At 39.9% G+C, this 16840-nt stretch overlaps 1 protein-coding gene across 1 annotated transcript in view; it reads right to left on the bottom strand.

The window, feature by feature from the left end:
- The window catches only part of COL28A1 (collagen, type XXVIII, alpha 1), a 181367-nt gene extending 166663 nt beyond the window's left edge, over positions 1-14704 (bottom strand). Inside the window, exons 1-5 of the mRNA XM_010839817.1 lie at positions 14623-14704; positions 10993-11150; positions 9639-10195; positions 2549-2569; positions 874-930 (exon numbers count right to left, since the gene is read on the bottom strand). Coding sequence (XP_010838119.1) covers positions 874-930; positions 2549-2569; positions 9639-10195; positions 10993-11113 — 756 coding nt within the window. The 5' untranslated portion in view covers positions 11114-11150; positions 14623-14704. The remainder of the gene's footprint in view (positions 1-873; positions 931-2548; positions 2570-9638; positions 10196-10992; positions 11151-14622) is intronic.
- Positions 14705-16840: the final 2136 nt, after the last annotated feature.

The following is a 16840-nucleotide window of genomic DNA, read 5'->3' as shown; positions in this document are numbered from 1 at the left end:
TAGGTTTTGGACCCAGGACTCAGAAGAAAATGCGTCCGAGTCTAAGAAATTCACTGTGCCCATTTCCGTCCTTGCCCCCAAATGCAAGCATCAGTTCAAAAACACTATTCATGCATTTTTGTGAAACGTCTCCTCTGGGCTCTTGACCTCTAAGGTTTGAAATCACAGAAGAAAATGAAAAACTGAAGGAGCGCCATGGAGGTGTCTAAAAGCATGTGTTAGAGGAGTCTAGCATCTCCAGTCCTTGTGATGTCGTTTCCAGCACCTTCCCAGAATAGACATGGCACCTGCCAGGTATTAGGGCAGAACGTAAGGGAAGCACGCACGTCTTCGGGGATTATCATTTCAAGTGCTGAACCATGTTAGCAAATCCTGCCATTTATCTCTGGTTGCCACGTGGTGTCTTCCATTTCACACAATTCACTAAATCCAGAGCTCCCTCACAGGCTTCCTCCCCACTAGGCATTTTTGGGGTTGCACTTGGTTCTGGAGCAGTCACTTGTTTGTAGTTGGAAGTAGGATGAAGCTTTGCCTAGCTCACCGAGGACCTATATGAACCCTTTCCCTATATTTTCACTTCAGTACTGAGAAATTCTAGCTCCAATTGTCGCAGCAGAAGAGGTGCTGAAATATCCTTTGTGGGAAGAACATCTGATTTTAAGGCAAATCTGCCCTCAGTTCAGGTCAGTAAAATCCCAAGCTAATTTCTTAGGACAGAATGTATCCCTTTAGGAATAAAAGAAAGACACAACATTTCCGTTTTTGCTGCAATTTGCTTTTCAACAGCACAAAGTAGCCCAGTGTTTTCAGAATAGAGTATCATGGCTAGGACTTCCTGAGCTGACCCTAAGTTCAAAGCAGAAGTATACTCACCGGAGGCCCTGGATCGCCGGGATCCCCCTTCTCACATTCACAAATCTTGCGCTCACACTAAATCAACAATGAAACACAATGTTAACACACGGTGAAATACAGCATATTAAATCTCATTCAACACATAACGAAATGGAGCGCTCCCTTGAAGAAACTTTACCTTGAAAATTTATGGAGCTTTTGCTCTCCCTGTAAAATTCTTCTAAGAAAACTCTGAGCTAGGAAGAGCCAGCTAATAAAGTATTAAATGTTGGCATGGTTAAATAAAATAGATCTCCATTAAAAATGGATGTATTAATATATAACATCTACTCATCAGTTAAAATGAGAAAACAAACATTTTCAGTGGACTTTTGGAATTTCTGCTGTTTTTCTTCTATATAACACATCCAGGCTCAATAATATACAAATATCAAATACTGCTTTACTCAACATAGGAAAAATTTTGATTTAAACTGTATTTTATCAATTCTGAAATACATCTTTTTTCTTATTTTCACATCTTTGAAATCAAAAGAAGTATTCTATGAGTCAGGCTTGACCAGGGTGAAACTGGTGTTTTCTGCACATGCCCTTCCGCTCTTCCAGAATGAGATGGAAGAAAACTCTAAAGGCACAACCAGAGCACTTGAAGAAATGCTGTGTCACCTATACTTTTTGTGGCACAGGGGCCGGTATTGTGTGCAAAAGCCAGGGCAGCAATGCCTCTGAGACAGAAAGTGATTCAGAAGATTTCGACTTTGAATGCAAAGAAGTTGCAAAAATAACCAATTTCATTTGCTTATATTTTCTCTCTTAAGTATGCACAAAAGTGATACAGGATTTAAAAATCTATATCTAAGTACATCTAAAAGGACTCTTGCCTTAAGTACAAAATTAAAAATTGTGATTCATAAGAAGGCACTGTATTATATTTTAATTGGCAGAGAGCTTTTTTAAAATCTCTCTAAATGGCACAGAAAATAGTGATGTATCTGACAATGTATGATTCAGTGAAGCATGGTTCTCTACAAGTTTTGGTTGGCTTCTAAGTATTTTATGTGATATTATAAGTGTCCTCATGTTAAAGAAGCAATTTCTCGAATTAAGTTCAGATGTTCTAAACCCTCTACCCAGAAACATATGTCCAGTACAGCAGTCCTCAGCAAGCTGATGGTCATCAATTGTGATGAGTACTGTCCAACCAATATTGGCCAGCTTGCTTCTCCACTTGGTCTGGTGGCCACCATCAGGGAGGAGAATGAGCTTAGTCAGTCATCAGGCAGCAGGGGTGACTCTGAGCACTGTCCATTAGCCAGGAACACTACTTCATCCTGGCCAACTCAAGGCATACTAGAGTGGAGGACCCTCATGAGCGATGGGTATTGAGACACAGTTAGGATGAAGGAATCAGTATCAAAGTAAGCAAAACTGTATCATGTGCATTATCACTGATTTCTAAAACCACTGTCTAAAATCATTTAAATATTTCCTACTTTTTCTAAAATTTCCAACCTGCAGTGGATATGGCAACATAAAAGAAATCAAGTGGCTGCCTCAAAATAGAGCAGCTCATTTTAAAAAAGTAAGGATTTTTATTTAGTCACACCTTACCTTCTAATGTGAATTATAATGCTGATTTGATTATGTGAGCGTTTTGGAGTAATTCATAGTAATCAAAGCATGTGGTGCTTACCTTCTTTTCAAATAAGATGTCCTAGGAGGGAAAAAAGAATGAAACATTAACTCAATTCATGATTCTGCTTCCAGCTTCTTATTAGCCTTAATTATTCCCAATGGGATATGCAATTTCCAAGAAGAATAGCAATTCAGCCTTTTTAACCTTGTAAAAGCAATAAAGCCCCCGCCAACCACCCAAGGAGTGCTCTGAGCCATATACTAATAGAAGACATGAAGGATACTAACGTTCATTAAAAATAATTTTTTTCTGGGAACGTCATCCTATTGCATCCCATGTTTTCTCTCTTGTTCCTTTTTATCAGCTCTAGAATCTCCATAGTTTGGCTACAAGCTCTATCAGCCATAATGAGAATTTTCTTTTGTTTACAAAGACTTAGGCAGAATATGTAATTGTGTATTTTCTCTATTTTTCTATCCCTATGTGCTGTGCTGTGCTTAGTTGCTCAGTCGTGTCCAACTCTTTACAACCCCCAAAGACTGTAGCCAACCAGGCTCCTATGTACATGGGATTCTCCAGGTAAGAATACTGGAGTAGGTTGCCATGCCCTCCTCCAGGGGATCGTCCCAACCCAGGGATCGGACCCACGTCTCCCACATTGCAGGCAGATTGGATTCTTTAACATCTAAGCCACCAGGGAAGACTGAGAATACTAGAGTATGTAGCCTATCCCCTCTCCAAGGATCTTCCTGACCCAGGAATCGAACAGGGTTGTCCTGCATTGCAGGTGTATTCTTTACCATCTGAGCTATCAGGGAAGCTATTTTATCCCTATACAGATGTGCATTTATTGTTTACCGTTAGAACATAAATTTTAGGGTGATAACTTCATGAAATATTAATGAGCCTTAGAAGTCAGTGCGGTCCAGTGGCTCATTCTGTCATAAAGAAACTTGAGACATGGTGCTGTGGCTTGCCCAAGGTCACACTCTTGGGCTGAGCTACCTGACCAAGCTCAGCACTATTTCCTACTTAACCACACAGAGATGAATTAGCCAGAATATTTTTAAAATGACTTTCAATTCATAAGTTTAGAGAAATTCGCAATGTGGTTTTTGTCAGACCTTTAGGCCTCACTTCTCCACTCCAGTTCAGTGGGGTATTATTACCTGAAAAGAAGATCATGTCTGAATCAGTGGACACAAGCTATGTTTACAGATAGAATCATTACTCCCTGAAGGTAGAATTTATGTGTCAATGCCTTATGACTGAATCTGAGGGGTAGCTCACACATGATAAAATAGAAAACGGAAGCAAAAGCACTAGAGTATTTGTTTTAAGTTGTTAAAAATAAAGAATGTGATGAGGAAGCTAAAGATAAGTCAGAGTTGTACCTGTACAGAAGACTCTGCATCCTTTTAGTTTTGTTTTTACTCTACGTTTATTTTGATACAAATGAATTGTTTAGAGAAGGTATAGCAACTTGCTTTAAGTAGTTCTGGTGATTTAATCAGAGAAAAATTTAGACTAGGAATTAAGTGTCATCTAGGATTTTCATCCTGTTTCCACCATTATCTAGCCACCTGACTGTGGGCAAGTCATATCATCCCTCCAGCTCCTTTTCCACATCTATAAAACAAAGACGCTTGACCCCGTGGTCTTGGGAGCGGTCCAACTCTGGCCACAGACCCTATCTACCAAAATCAGCATCTCAACTATGCTCTCTTTCTCTTGCCCTACCCCAGTGATTTTAAATTACTAGGCAAAGTAAACCCAGGCTGAAAGCAGATGAGATACCTGTGTCTTTAAGAACTAGTAGGTCATGTGGAGATCCAAGCAATCCATTCTAAAGGAGATCACTCCTGGGTGTTCTTTGGAAAGACTGATGCTAAAGCTCAAACTCTAATACTTTGGCCACCTCATGCAAAGAGTTGACTCATTGGAAAAGACTCTGATGCTGGGAGGGATTGGGGGCAGGAGGAGAAGGGGACGACAGAGGATGAGATGGCTGGATGGCATCACCAACTCAATGGAAAGGAGTTTGGGTGAACTCCAGGAGTTGGTGTTGGACAGAGAGGCCTGGCGTGCTGCAATTCATGGGGTTGCAAAGAGTCGGACACGACTGAGCAACTGAACTGAACTGAACTGAACTGAGATCATTTGGACAATGGAAACTCAGCTAAAGTGACAATTTTAGTGTAAAACAGCATTACCCTCTCCAGAATATTTGGCTGTGCACAGAAAGTTGAAATTTACATGCTTTATCTCTAGGCTGCCCAGGACAAGTCCTGGCTTCCACCTGTGATCCTGACATACTTTCCAGACACACCCTAGAGAAATTCTTGTGTAGTTCAGCATTCATTGTTTTTTAATAGTGAAAAATTGGAAATAAAATATCCATCAATAACATACTGGATCAATAAGCAAAATACCACTCAGTAGTTAAAATCAATGTATTGAATTTATATAATTTAACAGAGAAATTTCCTAAAAAGTTGAATGAAAAAGAAAGTTGAAGATGAATGCTTAGAACATGATCCAAATTGTGAAAATATTTAAAATATACATCAGAAACTTGGTGTCGTCTGAGAGGGAAAGAAGGAAAAGAAATCTGAAAGAGAGGCAGTAAAGCAACTAATAATTCAAGTCAGACTGTAATATTTGAAAATAGCTACTGAAATAAAGAAAAATTCAAAGTTGTGTCCCTTTATCACCTTTTTATACTAAGCAATGTCCTTATCAATTTTAAACTCATGAATTTAGCTGCTAGTGTGGCAGATGTGTAATTTTACACTTTTTTCGCTTTTCCTTTGAAAATTCAATTTCTGCTTTGCCACATTACCCTTTAAATGTATGTGCCACAAGGCTTAAAAGCGATAACAATGCAACTAATTATTTTTGGAACTCTGGCTTTTGTGTTTGCTTGAATTTATATTTCCGTGGAAACAAAAATGGACCCAAACCGCACAATAGATAAGACTGTTTCAAACAAGAACAAAGCTGCATTCCCTAAGGACACTTGGAGTCCATAAACCCCAGTGATAGAGAATACCGCACAGCAAGCTGCGTGGGAAGGAGAGCCCAGACTTGGAGGGCAGAGAAGGAGGAATAGGATGGTTGTTTGGGAATGGTTGGCCTTCTGGATGATTTTGAATAAAGGAATGCAAAGGACCAACTCATTAGTGGAATGTTGTTCTACATGTCAAAGTTGATAAGGAAAAAAGGCATAAAGACCAATGTGGGCAATCAGACAAAGATAGCACCGAGGAGGGACATTTTTAAAAAGTGGACAGAGCTGGAGGCCTGGAGAGTTGTAAGGCATTTTGCTTAAGCAGAGAGACAGGCCATGTGGAGAACAGTTGGGAGACCGTGGTCAAAGCCAGAGCGAAGGGCATGTTCAGTGAAAGTCTAGGTGGATACTGTGATTTAAATGAAAAAGTATAAATAGAGAAAGGACCTCATCAGAGCAAAAGGAAGGGGCATTTTATTAACAGAGTCAGAGTTTTATGATGGTAGATATGTGGGGAAAAAAGAAATCTAGGCTGGAATTGCCAATTTTGTGAGTGACCATGAGGTCAATGCTCTGAGAAGGGAACAGAGAAAATGTGAGGAAGGTGCCAAAGTTACTAGCATGACGGCAATGGGGGTGAGAATAAGGAGCTTAGTAGGCAAGGGTTACAAATCCCATGACAAAAATAATGTTTGCAACTTGATATAGAAGAAGAGCCATTATCAAATCTCAGAGGAAGAAATAAGGCTCTAAACAGAGGAGGCCTTGAAAAACTGGGAAGTGGACCATCCTAATAATCAATGAAGCCTAGGATTCTAAAGATGATACAGAAATGATGAAGTTGATCCCTTCTTGCTCTGTGAGGGAGAAGATGCACTAAATTAATGTTTTTCTTCAGTTCAGTTTAGTTCAGTCACTCAGTCGTGTCCGACTCTTTGCGACACCATGAATCGCAGCACGCCAGGCCTCCCTGTCCATCACCAACTCTCAGAGTTCACTCAGACTCACGCCCATCGAGTCGGTGATGCCTTCCAACCATCTCATCCTCTGTCGTCCCCTTCTCCTCCTGCCCCCAATCCCTCCCAGCATCAGAGTCTTTTCCAATGAGTCAACTCTTCGCATGAGGTGGCCAAAGTACTGGAGTTTCAGCTTTAGCATCATTCCTTCCAAAGAAATCCCAGGGCTGATCTCCTTCAGAATGGACTGGTTGGATCTCCTTGCAGTCCAAGGGACTCTCAAGAGTCTTCTCCAACACCACAGTTCAAAAGCATCAATTCTTCGGGGCTCACCTTTCTTTATAGTCCAACTCTCACATCCATACATGACCACTGGAAAAACCTTAGCCTTGACTAGACGGACCTTTGTTGGCAAAGTAATGTCTCTGCTTTTCAATATGCTATATAGGTTGGTCATAACTTTTCTAATGCTTTTTTTAGTACTCTACAAATAAAGAGACCAATTTGTTACAATTGTTATTCCCATAAAGACTTTTAAAAAGTTTAATGTCAAAGGTAATAAAGAATTTTTTTTAATATCCACATACTCTCTCATGCTCTTTTAAAGGACCAAGTAATATATCCAGAAGGTTGTTTTGAATGTGTTTCTTCAGGGTTCAGTACTGTTCTGTAAATCATAATAAAACAGAAACATGAATATTTTCTTTTTGGAATCATCAGGTCTCTCTTGGGTAATTTAGAACTAAAAATTGTTTTCAGAGGTTCTAACATGGTACTCCCTGATAGAGTGCCAAGGAACATGCAATGATTCCTTGATTTGTCTGGGCTCCTGCAAAATCTATTCACTGTGTACACTTCTGTCCATAAATTCAACTAAAGTCTACTCTGCAATGAAAAGCATAAACTGACAATACAAAAAACCACCCAGATGAATTTCAGAATCATTACACTGGGAGTATGAACCTGACACATGACGCGAGTTCGTTTATATAAAATTCTAGATGTACACTGATTTAGGTTGACGAGTCAGGTCAGTAGTATCTCAGGCACAAGGGATGCATGTGTTGTGAAGAGGCACAAGGAAACTTTTAGAGATGATGGAAATGTTCCATATCGTATTTGTGTTGGTGGTTTCATGGGTGAATACATCTAGAAAAACTCACGGAATTTTGCGCTTAAAGTAGATGAAGTTTTGTACTTAATACATAAGTTAACTTATTTTTTAAAGTCAACTTCATGATTATTTCAAAATAAAAAGTTTAAAAAATTGAACTACAGATGTAATAGACACAGATTAGATAAGGACTTTTTCAAATAGTCTGAGCGAAAGTCCAGTTTTGCTTCCTAGACAGTGGCCATTTGAAACATTGATACTTAGTATATATCTCTTGGAAAACCCCGATAAGCTGTTTGGATCCTGCAGTTTGTTTGGAAAGCGGCACCTCCTTCTAAGAAATGGCTTGTTCACAGAGCTTCCATCTGAACAAACAAGCTGAAACCAGAGGATGCTACGGAAGAGCAGAGTCATTAGGATGCTTGGTCATTTTTCGGTTTCCCCAGAAACAGTTTTGTTTTGGATGTACTGCCAAGAGCCTGCACTCTCAGTTGGGCAGGAATTCTTAGCTAGGGTGTATCTGGAGGGAGTATGAACCTCCTGAGCTGACACATCTGGCCAAACAAGGAGCTGCCTGTCCTGTGTCTTCTCCAGGCAGCAGCAGGTGACTCATTATCACAACCCCAGGGTTCTTTCCTGCACATGCTGGAAACTTCTGTCTCATTCAGTGGTGAGGACTCAAATTAGGCACAGGCAGGGCTCGGCAGTTAGCCTGACCTCCCTGCATGTTCCCTTTCCTGCAGAAGAGATGCTCACATAAGCATTCACCCCAGGTACCTGGGTCTGAGCCTATCATCCGAGGTCTAGGCAGAACTGCCCCCTCGTCTTCCCTTAATGCCCACGTTTCAAAAGGCTAAAAGCAGCAGTAGATTTTTGAGGAGGGATGTTTCTTAACTGTTTCAAGGAATTTTTGCTTGAGAAAACCTTAAAAAAATTTATTCTCTTCTCTCCCAGTGTAACTTTACAGGGTCAAGCATGCAGACTCTGGGGTCTTTGCCTGGCCTTAAATTTTCAACTATAAAATGGATATAATAAGAGTACCTACATCATAAGATTGTTGTAAACATTGAATAAAATAAAATATATAAAGCCCTCAGAGAATGCCTAATATACAGCACTCAAGACATAATCACTATGATTTAGGTAAGAAAAACTCAGCGTCTCATGCTAAAAGCACCTGAGAGTAACAAAATCAAAGCAATGTTGGGAAAAAGAATTGAGATAAGGGACAAAAGGAGCAAGACTATCTCTGAAAGAGGGCCTGAGGTTTTTTCAATCGACAGAAGAGAGCCATATGAAGTACTCAGGACCTAAAGGACACATCAGCCTAGCCCTCTTGTCAAGAATTTTTTTTTTAATCAGTATTTTTAAGCAAATTAATTTTTGACACTTAACAAATCAACGGCCTTATCTCCAGGAGTTCCTCCTTGAGGAATGTGGTGAAGAGGAATTTTGTTTTGATTGCTTTGCCTTGTGTTCTCCCTAGCAGCGAGGAAGGGTTCTTACAACCAATAAAGAAAAGCAGTGATACCGCCAATCGTGACTTAAAATTAGATGACCTTGTTAACACCTAAGAAGCAAGGAGATCAATTTTCAAAATGGAAGTCTGTGACCTTCACTTGAGCATACTATGGCAAATGGTGAGACAAAGGGTCAAAAAATATTTCTGCACAAGTGGAACGGGAAAAAAAGAACTTAAGACAAATATGGCAGATTGCAATTTGACCACAAGTCGAATACAAGTCAGCAGTGTTCACTGAGCCCACGATGCACAAACAGGAGTCCCAGATGGATGATCGGAGATGAATCCTTCCAAAATCTTCAGCATTGGCTGATAGTAAAGTTAGGAATGCAATTACAGAGAATTAGCCTGGTACCTCCCCGGTTTATGTGCTGCAAACTGTCAAGAATGTAGAGACACATCAGCAAGATTCTTCTTTCCATTTCAAAGGTAGATTTTTTTTTTCCCCTTTCATCTTTTTGACCTATTACCCTTTCAGAATTTGTGAACAAATTATCAGCATTATAATAAGAAATGTACATAAAATCAACACGTTAGGTACTTACCAGGCGATCCTGAATTTTGTCGACAAGGGTTGAATCATTCAACAGGAGAATGGGTACACTGGGTAAATCCCCAGATATCAAACGCAGTTTGGTTTCATTGACTACAGCAGAAAGTCCAATGGTGATAAATAATATTCCTGCAGTTCTAGCGTCTTCAGAAATGCTTTGAACATCTGGATTCTTTGGATGGTCAATGCCATCAGTCATCAGCACGGCCACTTTCACGCTATCCTTACGCCCTTCTCTCTTAAGTAGCCTTGTGGCATTGGCAATGGCGTAGTAAGAGAAAGTACCTTGCCCAATGAAATTCATAGACTTGACCCTCTGTTTAAAAGTCTGTAGATCCTTCCAGGAGGAAAAAGGTGGATCAATTTGGACAGAGCTGCTAAACTGAAGGGCTGCCAGTTTGATGTCATATTTCAAGGAGCCAACTGGGGTCAACTGAAATATCTTGTCACTCAAGCTACCCACAAAATCTTTTTGTTTGTCAAACAGAAAAATTTTGGAACTTTCAGAGCTGTCCACGATGAAGACAAGATCTATGAAGCACGTGGAGTCTGAAATAGAGCAAATTGGTTAGGCAGCATCCTTGTCCCCACTTGTAAAACAACTTTGCGTAAGGAAAGCCCTGAGGCGTGTGGCCTGAATAGCTGATCTCCAAGAGGAGAAGGAAGTAAAAAAGAGAGGCACCTTGGAGATCGGGCTGACATTGTGAATAACTAAATCTCTTTCCAAGTCTTCAAATTCTTTTCCTCTTCTAAAATCATGCAACTCAAAAGCAAACAAAATACCATATATTCTGAGCATCTTCCCAAGGAAAAACTTACTTAAAGTGAGAGGAAAAGAAAGAACATTGTAGTTTAAAAATTCAACAAACACTAGACAAAGTTGTCTAGAAGTAAATAATACTCTGCCTCATTCTCAGATTATGGGACATATTGGTGAGGCCCCATCTTGTTTGGGTACAAATTTTTTTTTTTTAACATTTTTTAAATCAAGGGAGAAAATGACTGGATGGATCGTTTTGCAGCCGTGCTGAGGGACAAAAAAACCTAATAGTGAGAACTGAAGGTTGAATCCTAGCTCTGTGACTTGCTACTTAATTTGCCTGCAGCCTCAAGCATGCCACTTCACCTTCTGGGCCTCAGTTTCTTTATCTATGCGAGTGGCATTCTCTGTTGTGCCCATTTAAGTATGCTCTGTAAGTATGTAACATGCCTTATGATCATATCAAAATAGAGTATCACATATATACATAAATATGTAGTTTGCTATTTATACCAAGTGCTATTTGGAAAAATTCATATTAGGGTTTTAAGAAACTAAAACTAACAAAGATAAAACATTTTTTTACCCTGGAGATTTTTCCTTGCAAGTAAATTGGTCTTTGAGCCTTTCTTTCTTTGTCCATATATTGCTTGACTCATAAAAGCTGGCAAAAGCAGGAGATACAGGACAAAACGTCTGTTCCACATTATGATGGATGGTGAAAAATCATCTGCCGTGTAGCACCTTTAATTTAAAAAATCAGTTATAAGTACTTTAATAAGATATAGAGTTTGCTATTTTTAATTTCAAGCCCGTAAAATTTGAAGCTGGTATGTGGAAAGAGAAAAGGGTTTTTCATTCATATTTATGGAGAATTATCCATATGGAGATTTTTAAAGTTTCTAATCTAAATAAATCATGGTGACACAACCAAATATCTATTAATGAATGTTTTTGTATATTCAAAGAATTACATCCAAGTAGTCTGAATTTCCCATTATATTGTGGGGAGCAGGAGAGGGTAGAGCTATTTCAGAACATTTCAGTCCCACTCTATATGATGGCTGTGTTTCAATCACAGGGTCTGTTTGACATATCCACATTCTCCAAGGTAGTATCAGATTGCTACAAGGTTGTTTTATCCGTTTTCATTATAACTAACTTCTGACCATGCCAATATTTTTACAGGGTTGTAGAGAGCCACCACGATTTCAGTCTTAATATTACATGCACAATTTCAGTGAGTTCAGAGGTCGTCAAAAATTGAATTGCCCTTCTGTTTCCACAGAACCCCATTTTCTACATTTACTTTGTTAACTTCATCTCCACTGGAGTTTCAAGCTGTCCTACAGCTGCATATCCAGTCAGTCAAAAGAGTATAAGAGTAAAAAAAAAAAAGAAACAGATTTGCTAAGTGTTAGCTGGAACAACTACTGGACAGATATAGGACTTGAAATCAGGAAGCGATCCCCTCTGAAAGGCCCTGTGAAACTATTTTCCTGGGTAGATTAAAATATAATCTTGTATTTAAATCTTCAGCAATTTTCAGCACTCAGTAAGCCCAGCTATGTACCAAATGCCTTTAAAAGCCACAGACTTCCCTGGCAAAAGAAGACTCATGTGTGGCTAGCTCAGTATACCTGAGAATGGAAGTAAGAAGGCTTATTTTGAACCCCATGTTTTGCATGGTTTGGAAATGTTTGCCAGCTTGAAGTGTATAGACTTTAGAAGTTCTGGAAAAAGAATCATGCTTTCCTTCTTTGGCACCTTGCCTTCAGGGAATGGTAAACTGGGAAATCATGAGCATGATTTTTTCCAGACTCTCAATGGGCAGGGGAGGTGGTGGGGTGGAAATACATGCTAAGGCAGTAAGGAATGAGATGGGAGACTGACTTCTTCATACATGCCAGATGGAGAAGCCCCAGTGAGAAGCAAAGCTATCAGATTGGGGGTGAATCGGTGGAGGGCTCCATGCCATAGTCTGCTCCTCAAATAGCCTCGACTAGCAGGAAGCTTACTAAGCCGACTTTCTATCAATATGACCAAGTGTGTGTGCTGTGTGTGCTTAGTCGCTCAGTTATGTCCAACTCTTTGTGACCTCATGGACTGTAGCCCGCCAGGCTCCTCTGCCCATGGAATTCTCCAGGCAAGAATACTGGAGTGGGTTGACATTCCCTTCTCCAGGGGATCTTCCTAACCCAGGGGTCAAAATCATGTGTCTTGTATTGCAGGCAGATTCTTTACTGTCTGAGCCACCAGAGAAGCCCCATATCTCTTGGCATTTGCCTCAAATGCAATTGACCAAATGTTAACTGCTCTTCAGACCAGGTATGCTAAGATTTGGAGACAAATATGTATTAAAACGGAGAAGGAAATGGCAACCCACTCCAGTACTCTTGCCTGGAAAATCCCATGGACGGAGGAGCCTGGTAGGCTGCAGTCCATGGGGTCGCTAGGAGTCGGACACGACTCAGCTACTTCACTTTCACTTTTCACTTTTATGCACTGGAGAAGGAAATGGCAACCCACTCCAGTGTTCTTGCCTAGAGAATCCCAGGGACAGGGGGCCCGTGGGCTGCCGTCAATGGGGTCGCACAGAGTCGGACATGACTGAAGCGACTTAGCAGCAACAGCAGCAGGTATTAAAAGGGACTTCCCTGGTAGCTCAGATGGTAAAGAATCTGCCTGCAATGCAGAAGACCTGGGTTCAATCCTTGCATCAGGAAGATCGCCTGGAGAAAAGAATGGCTACCCACTCCTGCATTCTTGCCTGGAGAATCCCACAGACAGAGGAGCCTGGTGAGCTCCAGTCCATGGGATCCCAAAAGGTCAGACATGACTGAGTGACTAACACTTTCACATTTTCACATTCAAAGCTGTGTAGCAAAACGCAGCCGCTGTTACATTTTCAGAGGGGGAAGATGTATAACATCATGTCCCTGGTATCACATATGACTTCTTTCTTTTGTTGACCCTTGTACTTAAAGAAGTTCTCAGAAGTTCTGGAAATAAGAGACTGAAAATTTAATTTCATTGAGAACAAGAGATTTTACAAGCTTGTAGCTTGTAGATCAAGACAACTCTTCAAAAACCTAAAGAAGGGGATTCCCATGAAGGATCCTGAGATGAAAACTACTATTTCTCTTATTTGCAGGCCTCATTTTGGGCTTCGGAAATGCTGGCTTTAAATAGATATCTTTCCCCTAAACTAGGCACTTGCTCAGTTTGTTGACGTGTAATTATGAATTCATAACTGAAGACTTATATATATATAATGTTCCCTAACACAACTGATTCATTAGCAATAATCACAATATCTCATACTTAACTACTATTTGTTCTGACATTTTTTATCTAGTTCTCTGAAACCAAAGTCATGCTGTTGCTTTCCGATATTAGCCAGAGGACACCCTTACACTTTCTCTAGTTTTTCAGTTCTACTATCATCCTGAAATCTCTTATTAGTTTAATATCTTAAGAGCCCACTCATTTTGGATCTTTTTTGTCATGCTTTATTTTGCCTCGGTTTTTAATACTTCCCACCTTTCTCTCATTTAGATGATATATACAAACAAAATAGGTTTCAGGGGAAAAGAGTCATTAGTTAAATAAAGGAAATATAAACCTCTGTGCTTACTACAGTTTGCATTTCATAAATGCAGAAACAATTGTTACCTTTAATCAATGCCATAGTTTTGGCTTTTTTGTGTGGAATTTATCTGGGGTAAATATCAGGATCAATAAATCCAACAGAACTTATATTTTATGACTTTTTGGAAATAACATTATTTTTCAGCAAAGTTTACTAATTTTATTCACAATGTTTGCATCTCATTTGTTTTGCCATGAAGATAAAGTGATCGGATACTTTATCCAAATCGCTAAACTTACCATATTATAAAGAATTCTGCAGTGACTACTGAGTTATAAAAATGTGTCCAAATTAAGAAAAAGATGTCCCAAAAGATATTAACAGTATAACAATGCTACATAGTAGGCTATAAATTAAAAATAAATTTTAAAATAGCTTTAAAATTAACATTTCTACATTTTAACACTTATTATTTCCCTGATAATATAATTAAAGTAATAACCAAGGATAAAAAAATCTGATAAGTTTTCTTCACATAATAAATACGTAAACCGTTTAGTCTTCCACAGTTCCTAGATGTCTGAACTAGTTTCGAGTGATTAAAACAAAACAGTCATGTCTTACCTTATAAAGTTTATCAAACAGGAATTAAAGACTGGTTAAGCAAGTGCCAACAGCAAGGACCATTGCTGAGGATGGAGCTGACTATTTGATATTGTTCTGTTCTGTGGGAAATAAAAATTGTCTTTCCCTTTAGATCTTTTGTAATTCTCTACTCATGTTTTTTAGACTAAATTAAAGCAAGAGTGGCTAGGCATTTGGCCAGGGTGCAAGATCTGGGTGGGATCAGTGAGTAATTTAAAGGAACAGTGCCTTTCACAATAAGTCTGTGCTTTCCAGGCTGTTTTAAAAATAACTTGGGCAGATTTCCTACAGTTTAGACATTTATTGACAGCCTGCCTTTGTTTGTCAGGCCATGTCCTCTTTCTGGTCCTTTGCCCGGGAGTTGCTCGGTAAGATACTGTTGCTGAAGAGCTCTGTGAAGGAGGATAAATCATACCAGCTTGCGTGTGCATGCTAAGTCGCTTCAGTCGTGTCCGACTCATTGTGACCCCATGGACTGTAGCCCACCGGGCTCCTCTGTCCATGGGATTTCCAGGCAAGAACACTGAAGTGGGTTCCCACTTACTCCTCCAGGGGATCTTCCCAATCCAGGTGTTGAACCTGCATCTCCTGCATTGCAGGGGGATTTTAGTGACTCTAATTATAGAGTTAGGATTCCAATGAAAACAAGGTCTTGTTGATGTTTAGTCATTAAGTTGTTCCAAATCTTTGTGAGCCCATGGACTGTAGCCCACCAGGCTCCTCTGTCCATGGGATTTCCCAGGCAAGAATATTGGAGTGGGTTTCCATTTCTTTGTCCAGGGGATCTTCCCAACCCAGACTCAGATGCAAATCTGGTTTTTCAACAGAGGCAATGGGTTGATAATTATTGAAGATAGGTCATGAGCATATAAACGTTTGTGATTCTAGTCTTTCTACATTTGTGATTTTTGAAAAGTTTCATAATCAAATATAGACTATTGTATAGAATTTAGTCCTGGTTCTGTCTTTCACATGGGGACCTCAGTTTCCCACTTATGAAATGAAGGAGGGAATTTGATTATTTATCAAGATTCTGTCAAACTGTAACTTGACAAGGAAAGTTACAATGGTCAATATTCTGAGGTCTCTGTCTAGGAAAGGTGATCACTGTAGTCATTCCATTCTCTTTTTGTCCTATTTTCTACCTGTGGTTACAGCCCATATTATTAATACATCAATATTTGTCACTGCAAAGCATATTGCCAAGAAGCCACTCAACCCCTACACAATGTATAGCAGGTTTCTCTACAGACTACCTCAAGGATCAGGAAGAGCGAGACGATCAGAGAAAGCAGTAGAAGTGTTCAGTTATAATTTAGAATCAGCTTTCTTAGGAAGACATTTTAGCATTTATATCTCCGCGTATAGTGACAGTAATAACTTCCATTCCATGAACTCTTTACCAGGTGCCAGGCACTGGGCTAAGGGCTTCACACACATTATGGGATTTAACCCTCCAAAAGCAAACCATCTGCTCATTGTAAGGACTGCAGGGGTTTGTGTTTTGCAGATAAAGGGTGTTGAGAAAGAGAGGAGCTCACTAACTTGCCCATGGTCATACTAATGCTAGAGAATACCAGAATGGGATCTTAACTCCGATCGCTCTGATCCCTGAGGCTGCATCATTAAGTTTGACATCCATGTGAAATGTGAACATTTTCTTTGCCTCCTCACCACATAGCAGGTTTTGAAGAACTAAGGAAGTTTTGTGGGACGTTGGTAATAGAAAAAAGGAAATAGTGGATATATCACAGAAGTAACGGTGGAATGACCTAGGAAGCAACCACATATGTATCTCAAATAGCCTGTAGACGTTAGCCGCATGTTTCACTTGTGTGAGATGAGAGTCATGGATCAAGGAAGTGGCAGTTCTTCAGAAGATCAGCTCTTTTTCCTAGGGTAGGTTAACAACTTGCAGAAAAATAATACCTCAAGGCTGCAAACAGGTGACCCCTGAGGTGAAAGATGGGACTAAAGACCTCCTGCTTTAGAACTGTTCTGGTTAAAATAAGTGAGGGGTCAGAACCCTGCCTACTCATTCATTGGGGTACTCATCTGTACCCCAAAGGCAGATGTGCTTAGTCATGTCCAACTTTTTGTGACCCCATGGACTATACCCCACCAGGTTCCTTCATCTATGAGGTTCTCCAGGGAAAAATATTAGAGTGGGTAGTCCTTCCTTTCTCCAGGGGATCTT

Source organism: Bison bison, unplaced genomic scaffold (genome assembly GCF_000754665.1).
Source record: "Bison bison bison isolate TAMUID 2011002044 unplaced genomic scaffold, Bison_UMD1.0 scf7180017864134, whole genome shotgun sequence".
Lineage (NCBI taxonomy): Eukaryota > Metazoa > Chordata > Mammalia > Artiodactyla > Bovidae > Bison > Bison bison.
The sequence above is the reverse complement of the archived record's forward strand: the minus strand, read 5'-3'. Positions and strand labels throughout refer to the sequence as shown.